Source organism: Myotis brandtii, unplaced genomic scaffold, assembly GCF_000412655.1.
Source record: "Myotis brandtii unplaced genomic scaffold, ASM41265v1 scaffold15, whole genome shotgun sequence".
NCBI classification, from domain to species: domain Eukaryota; kingdom Metazoa; phylum Chordata; class Mammalia; order Chiroptera; family Vespertilionidae; genus Myotis; species Myotis brandtii.
The window spans coordinates 1663134-1674462 of NW_005355410.1; the positions used below are offsets into that span (position 1 = coordinate 1663134).

Here is an 11329-nt window from a genome sequence, read left to right on the forward strand (position 1 = left end):
AAAAGGGTAGCGGTCGTACGCTAATTACCATGTTTCTCTTTTATTAGTGTAGATTATTTGGATTTCTCTCCAGAATTATAAAGGACCTTAGCTTTTCATTTTTTTATCATCGATACTATAGCAAAGACACAATAAATGGTAGATAAATGAAAATGTATTTTGATTATACATACATGCCCTACATTTTATTCTTTGGTAAATTATAGCCTAGGTAAGAATAGTATGGCTCCCCTGAGAATTCTCCTGGAAATTCTGTCTCCATGGCACTGTCTAGTTCTGATACCAGTGCTTACAACATTGTTCTCTCATAACCTGTCTACTTCAAGCCCCCAAAGAAACTTCTGGTATACTTAGTATATAAACAGTAATATTTTATTGGCCATCTTGTAGCATTGGGCCCAGAATAAATTCACATTCTTTTAAAATGAAACATCCTTACATCTTTTGGTTATCTGAATTAATATCCCAATATGTCATCTGTTACACATTTTTCTACTTGACAAAAACATTCAACGTTCTTCAATTACATTTTCCTCTCAATTTTGAGTTCAGATAGCATCAGTTTGGGAGCCATAATAATAATGGAGATACGTAATTGAATATAATTGAACTAATGATTATAATAGTTCTCTTGTGACCCTTTTTTAAAACTGTATCATTGGTTGTGGTCATTGATAACATAGCATAGAAATATAGAGGTGAATTACCTACTGTGAGATGAAACATTTTATTCATCTAAAGTAGGAAAATGAGTTGGATAAACTTGAAAATTGAAAAATCCTATCATTTGCACTTGTTTAAATGTATATTTATATAATGAAGTTATTAAAATTGGTTGTCTTATAACTGAATTGGTGAGGGTATGGGGAAATTATTATAGAATTTAATAGAATAGAAAATTATTAGAATGTTTAGAAACACCTCATAGTTTATTATATTTTATTTGCTGCAAATATTTATAAAGCATACTGTTGCATTTTGAAAACTCATGTTATAAACTTAATAAAGTATATTGATAACTAATGATTAGAAACATTAAATGTACTCTGTAATTTTAAGATAATTTAAGTTCACAACTAACTCACCAGGGGAATAAATGGTTGAGAAAAGTTGGTGAAATCAAGAAGTAGAATATATACCAGTGGTACTAATAAAAATGTCTTAAAATTGTATTATAGCATTCTTTATAAAGTTATGTTCATTAATTAAAGAATAATGTTGGGATAGGGAAGGTAAATTGGGATTTAGGGGGAGAATTAATAGCACTTTTATATTTTTACCTCACTGCTATAAAGTCATTTATATGAGCTAAATTTTATTAACATGTTTGCAAGTTTTTAATGAGGTTTGCCCTGGTCGGGTGGCTCAGTTGATAAGGGTGTCATCCTATACACCAAAAGTTTGCAGGTTTGATTTCCTGGTCAGGGCACATACCTCGGTTGGAGGTTCGATCCCCAGTCAGGGCCTGTGTGGGAAGGCAGCGTATTGATGTTTCTCTCCACATCAATGTTTCTCTCTCTCCCTTACTTTTTCTAAAAATCAATAAAAACATGAGTTTAAGTAAAGCAATTAATGCATCCTTTTGAAGTTAGTATATTTGTCTGGATTTACTTAAAGTTTTACTATATAAAATTATGTTATATAATATGTTATATAATCAACATTAACATGTTAGCTTCTATTTCACATATTTTAACAGTTATAACCTATTTTAATATGGCTGTTCCGATGGTGTTCTTGCCATTAAAATTAAATTTGACTAATTGAATTATATTTCTTCAGGTTTTTTTTTTATTCAAGTGTTTTGAATAATTAAGAAATATCATTTTCTGTGAAAATACTTTTCTGATTTTTTTTTTAATGACACAGTCTCTACATCTTTGTTTTGACTTAGACATTCTTTCCCTTAACACTCCCTTTGACATGAGATTAATTTTTCTAATTAGCAGGAGATGATGAATCCAAGTTAGATGATGCACATTCATTAGGATCAGGTGCTGGAGAAGGATATGAGCCAATCAGTGATGATGAACTAGATGAAATTCTGGCAGGTGATGCTGAAAAGAGGGAGGACCAGCAGGATGAGGAGAAGATGCCAGGTAATCATTTGCAGAGGTGGTTGATCACAAAATTATATGATTTATGGTGTGAAGATATTTTTGTTCCCTTTCGTGCTATAAGAATTGAATAAAGTCAGTTAGAACTTCCCCCTTTATGTTTTAATTAACATTGACAGTCCAGTAAAATGAAAATTGTAGTAATTATCAATAATTATAGTCAATAAAAATGCTTTGTTCATTTTTAAGTAGACTTTGAATTGGGAAAGGCCTCATTTAAAATAGCAAAATCGTAAGATTTCCTTTTCAGAGTTTAAGATTCATATTTTATATAACTTGGAATCTAGCCAGATAGTCCTGATTTTCTGGCAGTGTTCTAGATAGTAGGTATGTGGTACAGAGCTTCACAACTGTGGTGCCTTAAACCAACTGTGGAAATGATTATTCAGAAATTTATAATAGTTGAAATTATATTTGAGCACTATTTCTATACCTCTTTCTATCAATTTTCTAAATTCAGTAATTATTTTCACTTACACAACTTTATGCCTTGCCAGAGCTTACTTTGTTGACTATATCAATCACCCCATTTAGTCTGGTTGTTAATAACAAGTTTTGGAGTTTGTTTTTAATCATAGTGAGGGTCTTTGCTTTGTCTGAGAATGTAGAATATTACATTTGATTTTTTTTTAATTTGCTCTTATATTTCACGATTTTTTTTTTTTTACTAATGTAGAAGGTCTGTATGATTATTATCTTTATTACTGGCTACTGTGTATTTCTAAATAGAACATTATTTTGTTAATTTGCTCAACTACTCCTTGTCATAGATGGATTATTTGTTCTTAATAAGAGCAACTGCCCGAGTTATAAAGTAATTTCATAATGAATTATTTGTTTTTAAAAAGTAAAATGTGTGCATGCATGTGTGTGTGCACATGGATGCAAAATAGATTCCTAGATTTAACCTGTGAAAGAATTCTGATACCAAGTTTCAAAATGTCAGACCTATTATTCTTTGTGAAATAATGGAGTTCTTTCATTGGGATCTCTCAAGCAATTTGTAGGAATGAATTTGCTTGGGTTTTTGTTTGCTTTCCTGTTTTCTTTTGGTGAGAAAGTTCTGTTGTTTTTTATAAAGGTCCTTAGATTCTAAATATGAGTGTTCCTAGAAAGCTTTCATCTTAAGAATATGACATTTTTGGTTTAAAGTATTATTTCATGGTTTTTTATGTTTTGCAATTTGTATTTCTCTCTAGATAACAAGAATACTATTTCTTCGTGTAAAAATATTCCTGTTCTTTAACTTTTTACAGATCCATTAGATGTGATAGATGTGGATTGGTCTGGTCTTATGCCAAAGCATCCAAAAGAACCACGAGAGCCTGGGGCTGCCCTCTTAAAATTTACACCTGGAGCTGTTATGCTGAGAGTTGGGATTTCTAAAAAGCTGGCAGGTTCTGAACTCTTTACTAAAGTCAAAGAAACATGTCAGAGACTCTTAGAAAAACCCAAAGGTAATTCTATTCTACTTTGATTGTACATTGTGTGTTATAAATACTAAGATGCCTTTGAAAGGATTATGTTCTGTTCTTATGTAACACTAATAATATTGTAATATTGGATTTATCTTTTTTTTTTTTTTTTGAGAAACCACTTATTCATCATTTAATTCTCATGGAGAGAATTTCTTTTTAAAATTTATTTTGAGAAAAAGTTACGCGCATAGAAAAGTTGTGAAAATAGCATAATTATCTTTTTGTATCAAAATTACTTTGAACAAATTACTCAATTGTTTCACCAGGGCTAAATGAAGCAGAGCATAGGGAAATAGACTAGATATTTCCATATCTAAGCAAAATGGATTTCTTGGCAACCCTTTTTCCTGCGAAATGGGGAATTCTACCCAAATACAGTTGTGTAGGCTGAACCTTTAAAAAAGTTGTTAAAAACTGGGTCTTTAGGCCAAATGGTCTGGATTCCAATAGACATACCCCTTACTAGCTATTATTTAATCTCTCTGTGTTAGTGTCACCATCTTAAGCTGGGAACAATGACACCACCAACTTCATATGATTGTTAGGAGGAACATATGAGTTATTACAAGTAAAATACTTACAACATTTTCTGATGTGTTGTAACACTCAGTAAATATTAACTGCTACCCCTTAATTTGAAACTATTTTATCACATTGATTTTAGACCTTATCAAGACAAAAATGAGGAGGGCGTGTGGAAAGGAGGTAAAAGATGAAAGTAACATTATTTACTTTTATATAATGTTCATGAGAGTAAAAATGTTTAGTTAAAAGAATTAAGCTTTTTATTAATATTAAAAAATTCTTTTAAGAGTTTCATGAATCCATGTCCTTTCAGCTGCTAACAATCAGTAAAACTCTTGATTTTAATATTTTTCAGTAAACATAGAATGTATGTGTATGAAACATATTTAAATTATAATTGTGAATGTGTATAGCCTGACAGGTGACCGAAGTCTTAGGTTATTGCTCTACTCTTTCTACCATTTTTGGTTGCTCTGTGATCTTAAGCAAGTAACTCCTATGAGCATAAAATGTTGAAATGAAACCTCTAAGGTCTTATCCACCTTTGACTCCTGTGACTTTTGCAAATGGCATTTCAAGTTAAAATCTTGAAATTATATTATAATTTTGCTAATTATAATATACAGTTTGACCCTGGCTTACTCTCAATAATGAAAATACACGCTGTAGAGAGGGATTTCACTGTTCTTTACCAGTCCTATATTTTGCTGATTGCTTTGCTAGAGAACTGACATAGGGTGCTGAATATAAGTTTTCTAAGAAATAGAACTTAGTTTTGTTTACTGCTCTATCCAGTGTCTAATGATATGTTCTTACTAATTATGCCAATGCCTAGAAAACTACCTGACACATAGTAGGTATTCAATAAATATTTGTGAAAGAATTGATACCAATTTTTCTATTTTACTGGGTCTATTTCAGTGCCCCAATCCCCACATTCCATATGTAATTTTGTTGTTAATCCTCACCCGAACATATTCCATTGATTTATTTTTTTTAGAGAGTGGAAGGGAGGGAGAGAGGCAGAAAGAGAAACATCGATATGAGAGAGTCACATCTATTGGTTGCCTCCCACACGTGCCCCGACCAGGGCCAGGGATTGAGCCTGCAACCTAGGTAGGTGGTGACCTTGGCCAGAATCAAACCCAAGACCCTTCAGTCTGTAGGCCAACACTCTAATCACTGAGCAAACCGGCTAGGGCACCATATGCAATTTTTTTAAAATATATTTTTATTGATTTCAGAGAGAAAGGGAAAGAGGGAGGGAGGGAGGGAGAGAGAGAGAGGGAGCGGAGGGGAAAGAGAGAGAGAGAGAGAGAGAGAAACAGAAACATCATGATGAGAGAGAATCATTGATCAGCTGCCTCCTGCATGCCCCTCACTGGGGATTGAACCCAGAACGTGGGCATGTGCCCTGACCAGGAATCAAATCCTGACCTCCTGGTTCATAGGTCGATGCTCAACCACTGAGCCAGCTGGGCAGCACCATATGTAACTTTTAAAAATATTCCAGGAACCTTAAATTCTTAAAGTATAAAACTTATTGTATGCACAGTTAACTGTTGAGCAACACGGGTTTGAACTGTGTGGGTCCACTTATATGTGGATTTTTCAATATACATACAGTCACCTCGGGTGAAAAAGCAGTATTTTTGATCCACAGTTAGGAATCCATGGATGCATTGTTCTACGCCATTTTATATAAGGGACTTGAGCATCTCTAGGTTTTGGTACCTGTGGGGGATCCTGGAACCAATTCCCCTGTGGATTCCAAGGAACAACTGAGTTTTGCGGGAGTCAAAGTTATAGGCAGATTTTTTACTGTGCAGCAGGTTGGCACTCCCCGCCCCCAGCTCCCACCTTGTTCAAGGGTCAACAATATACTAACATTTAAATTGCTTTTTTCTAGGTTTTCTCATTGTAGTATGATTAAATTCTTTTGAGTTACACTTTTCCAATTATTTTGTTTCCTTTGTTCTGCTTGTACTTAAGTATGTGTTTAATCAGCCTAGGGAGGTTTACAAGTATGTGTTAAGAATTCCTATACAAAGAAATTTGTCTTGAGCAATTTTCAAGGATGGCATGGGTCTCCTTGCAAATTCTTCTATAATGGAATGGAAGTTAATGGGGTTTTTTTTGTTGTTTTTTAATGGTATACATATGTGACTGTCATTGTTTGGCTCAGACATTTGTATATCAGAATCACCTGAGGAACTGCCTTCTTTGCCTATAAGGTATCCTGGTCCAGCTGTGGAAGCTTTTCTTATATTATATACCTATTGACTATGTATATAACTTATTTGCTAAGTATATTGTCTGAGACTAGGTTTTTGTTAATTATCTAATCTCACTGTGCTTTACAGTTCAGAAAATGAGAATGAAATATTTAATGCTGTTTCAATCAAAGGTGTCTGTTTTGTTTTTACTTATGTGTTATTTACTGCTTTTCTTTGTGGGCTCTAACATTAACCTATTGGATCATCTTGTTATAGAAGCAGTACCTGGTACCTTTGGCACTCTTGGCCAATTCTTAGAATGCTAGCTGTGAAGTTATTGCTTAGTCTGTAATTTATTTTGATTATTGACTGGCTCTATTCTGTTATAATGTTTCCCTATCTTGCATGTTTTGACTTAAAACTAAGTATTTTAATTTAATACATTGTCCAGGATTTTATAGTGACCAAAATGTAGGATAAAATTTGCAGATTGTCTAACACCTAATCACTTCCTAACTGGTTTTTTAAGAGATCACAGACTGTAGTCATATTATTACATTTGAATCTTGCTACAGTAAGGTCCTGAAATCTAGAACTTTAAGTAGTTGTTGATGGTGTGCAATATTCTGAATTTGACTTCATTAATTCTTAACTTGATCTTTTCTTCCCAGTTAATAGTTGTAATCAGTGTCTAAATTCTCGCTTCCGAGTCTGCTTTTCTTGTACCTTAAACTTAAAGTCGCTGTCAAAAAGTTTATTTTTGTTTCAGACTAGCAACAAAACTACACACTGAATAACTTTCACAGAGAATATATCGCCTTTAATGTAAAATAATTTTTATCAATGTTGGTAACTTTGATGAAGTACAGACTGTGGAATATTCATCTAAGCAGTATTACTTTTATATTTTAGGAAAACTTAATGTGTGTTTTTGGTTTTTGAAAGATGCAGACAATCTTTTTGAACATGAATTGGGGGCTCTCAATATGGCTGCATTACTACGAAAAGAAGAAAGAGCAAGTCTTCTTAGTAATCTTGGACCATGTTGTAAAGCATTATGCTTCAGACGGGATTCAGCAATCCGAAAGCAGCTTGTTAAAAATGAGAAGGTATTATTGTTTTGGTACAAATGCAAAGTGTTTGTTGAGTATTATGAATTATATACTTTTCATTTGGTTGCTTTAAATATTTTTCATTTCATTGTGAAAAGTTTCTCTAGATAATTAAACATACTAGAAATTTGTTTAAATTGAGGGTTAAGGAAAAATATTCCCCAGAATATGGTGAGAATATTTATAGAATTTATGAGAGTGTATCAAGTTGAAAGAGAGGGAAATAAATACAAGTGATTATATGTAAGCATTTACTTGAGAAGAATAAAGGGAATTGAAATATGAGAGAAATAGAAATTAGTTTAGATTGAGAAGGGATCTGATCATTAGAAATTGAAAATGTTTTAGACTTTTTGAAGCTAAGGATTTTAATTTGGGAATGTGATTTGGTGGGCATGGGTAATGTGACAAAAGAAAGTTGGTCCTAAAAATTTAGATAAGCATTTAATTTGTTAACTTTTTACTTGGAAACATTAAGGAAAACATTGCTAAATAAAGGATACTTCATTAAAGAAAAATACTCAGATTTGTGGAGGACATTAAATTTATGAGAAAGAGAGGGATGAACTCATCTCTGAACATTAAAATGGAAACAGATATAAGGAGCAGGAAAATTTTAAAGTCTTCTCAGCTTAACGACCTGACTGAAAATTACTTTCGACAGAGTTGCTACAATCATTCTCTCCTTTGTACTCCCATTTCAGTATGTACCTAGTAATCTTTATTCTGTTGCTTAAGTACTCATCTCTCCTTGCAGCCTTCCTCAACTGGAAATTTCTCTGAGAGAATCAAGTGCTAGGGCCCTAAACCTGTATATACTGATTAAACTTCTTTTTTCTTTCTTTCTTTTTTTTAATTCTCACCCGAGGATATTTTTTCCATTGATTTTTTTAAAAATATATTTTGTTGATTTCAGAAAGGGAGAGTGGGGGGGAGAGAGAGAGAGAAACATCAGTGATGAGAGAGAATCATTGATTGGCTGCCTCCTGCATGCCCCACACTGGGGATCAAGCCAGCAACCCGGCATATGCCCTGACTGGGAATCAAACTGTGACCTCCTGGTTCATAGGTCAACGCTAAACCACTGAGCCATGCCAGCTGGACTCCATTGATTTTTAAAAAGAGTGGAAGGGAGAGGGAGAGACAGAGAGAGAGAAACATCAATGTGAGAAAGATACATTGATTGAAGGAAACAATAATACCTTCACATGCCCCAACCGGGGTGGTGATGAGCTTGCAACCGAGGTGTGCCCTTGACCTCAATCAAATCTGCGACCCTTTAGTCCGTGGGCCAACGTTCTAACCACTGAGCAACCGGCTAGGGTCGAATCAACATCTTATGCATCTAAAATGGTAATAGTTATATCATCCTTGGTATTTAAATAAAATATAATCACGCAAATTATTTTTTGTTTATGTTTAGTTCATGTAAGGAACCCCACTTGAGAAAGACTCTATGGATTTTAATCTAATCAGAATTGTGTATCTTTTTATTTATTTACTAGAGGCCCGGTGCACAAAAATTTGTGCACTCGGGGCGGGGGTCCCTCAGCCTGACCTGTGCCCTCTCGCAGTCTGGGACCCCTCAGGGGATGACCACCTGCTGGCTTAGGCCTGCTCCCTGGGGGGATTGGGCCCAAGCTGGCAGTCAGACATCTCTCTGGCAGCCCAGGAGCCCTTGGGGGATGTCCACTTGCCAGCAGGGAGCAGGCCTAAGCTGCAGTCGGACATCCTTAGCGCTGCTGAGGAGGCGGGAGAGGCTCCCACCACCACCGCTCTACTGGCAGCCGTCAGCCTGGCTTGTGGCTGAGCAGAGATCCCCCTGTGGGAGCGCACTGACCAGCAGGGGGCAGTTCCTGCATTGAGCGTCTGCCCCCTGGTGGTCAGTGTGTGTCATAGTGACCAGACATTCCCAGTCGTTCTGCTGTTAGGGTCAATTTGCATATTACCCTTTTATTATATAGGATTATTTTATTCTCACCTGAGGGTATGTTTTAATTGATGAGAGAGAGAGAGACAGAGATTGAGAGAGGGAGAGAGACATCGATTGGTTGCGTCCCATATGTGCCCCAACCAAGGATCAAATTCACAGCCTAGATATATGCCCTAACCTGGAATTGAACTTGCAAACCTCTTTTGGTGTATGGGTGACACTCCAACCAACTGAGCCACCTGGCCAGGGCCTGCCCCTTTTTATTAAAAAATATTTTGTAACATTCCCTGTTTCCTTCTCTAATATGCCATAATGGCTTCAAAATTTTTGATAACCAAAAATGCCCCTGAAAATTTCTTGAGAACCATTGCTCAGAATCTTATAGTCCTTTATACGGGGCACAGGCCATTGACTATGAAAGAAAAGTACAGAATAGGTGGTAAGGGGTACCAAGTCACAAAAAGAAAGTAGAAAACCATTGGCCCCCTCCCCCCGTAAATTGGCATGATTATATTTAGGAGAATGATTTTTAAAGTATCTAAATTATAGTTCATAGCAGAAAAGATAGGTGAAGGGTACTAAAAGAATTCTTAGCTGCATTGTAGTATTAAAAGAATGTACAGAACCTGTATCAAGCAAAAGGAAGGAAATAATACCAGAAATCAATAAAATTCATACTGGAAAAATAAGAGAACATTCATGAAACCAAAAGCTGATTCTTTGAAGAGATGAATAAAATTGACAATCCCCTACCCATACTGATAAAGTGAAAAGTAAAACTCAAATTATCAATATGAATGAAAGAGGGAATACCACTGCAAATCTCACAAATATTAAAAGGATCACACAGTACTGTGAACAACTCTGTGCACATAAATTTGACAATTTAGAAGAAAAGAATCAGTTCCTCTAAAAGCTACAAACTATCAAAACTTATTCAAGAACTGATAGATAGGAGAAACCAAGATGGCGGCATAGGTAAACACCTGAAATTGCTGCCTCGCACAACAACTTTTAAAACTACAACTAAAGACAAAACAGACATCACCCAGAACCACAGGAAGGCTGGCTGAGTGGAAATTCTACAACTAGAAGGAAAGAGAAAAGCACACTGAGACTCAGGACATGCGGAAGTAAAGTGCAGAGGTACGGAGGCACACACGGAAAGGGCTGGCAACAGAGGGCGCCAGTGTCTTTTTCAATCGGGAGGGAGTCTCAAGCTCCCGACGGCCCTGACTCCAGTTCCAGGCGAGTCTCTGGGGACCCAGACTCATACGGGGAGAAACTGGACTGTCTGTCATCAATCGGAACTCAAGGATGGCTTTCTCTCGGAGGTGCTTGCAGCGATTACCGCGGGACACTGAGACGCAGGGCCTCTTGGGGTAGGACTGAGGAGAAGCCATAGCTGCTTCCTCCGCCCTGTTGATTCCCTGAGACCTCGCCCCACCCAAGCTGTGTGCAGAGGCTTTTGCATATGAATGGGCTGGCCCTTTGAGATCTAAAATTACCTAACAGACTGCAGCTGGGTCAGAGAGACCCAGAACATCCAAAAGAAGGCTCAAGGCCCCACAGCAGCTTGCATTGCTTCACAGCTGGGCCTCATCTGAGCACCTCCAAACCCCAAACAAGGAAGAGGAATCTGCAGATCTCTTCGTAGCTCCTGCTGGGTAGCCTCAGGCAGAGGCTAAATTAGCACCTCCTTAGAGATCCAAGAGCCTGTGTACCTAGTGGTCAGAGTGGGACCATCCAGATTACAACTCCTCAGATCCATAAAGGACATACTCAGGGGGCAGACTCAGTGAGCACCAAAGCCCCACTGAAGCAAGTCTTGCCCCATAAGGGTGTCTCCAGCACAGAAGTTCTCCCACTGCAGACACAGCTGATTCTCACAGCCAATTGGCCTGGAGGTCAATTCCTCCCAGTGATAACTACAACAATCAAGGCTTAA

At 36.4% G+C, this 11329-nt stretch overlaps 1 protein-coding gene across 11 annotated transcripts in view; it reads left to right on the top strand.

Annotated features, from left to right (window-relative positions):
• ZC3H13 (zinc finger CCCH-type containing 13) overlaps window positions 1–11329 on the top strand; it is a 135337-nt gene that overhangs the window by 118122 nt on the left and 5886 nt on the right. For 8 of the 11 annotated variants that reach the window (XM_014535748.1, XM_014535742.1, XM_014535745.1 and 5 more), the window contains 3 exons: window positions 1947–2099; window positions 3374–3574; window positions 7282–7445. In XM_014535748.1, the coding sequence (XP_014391234.1) occupies window positions 1947–2099; window positions 3374–3574; window positions 7282–7445 (518 nt within the window). Of the gene's footprint in view, window positions 1–1946; window positions 2100–3373; window positions 3595–7281; window positions 7446–11329 lie in introns of those variants that run through there. The other 3 variants (XM_014535744.1, XM_005861402.2, XM_005861403.2) reach the window with 2 other exon arrangements.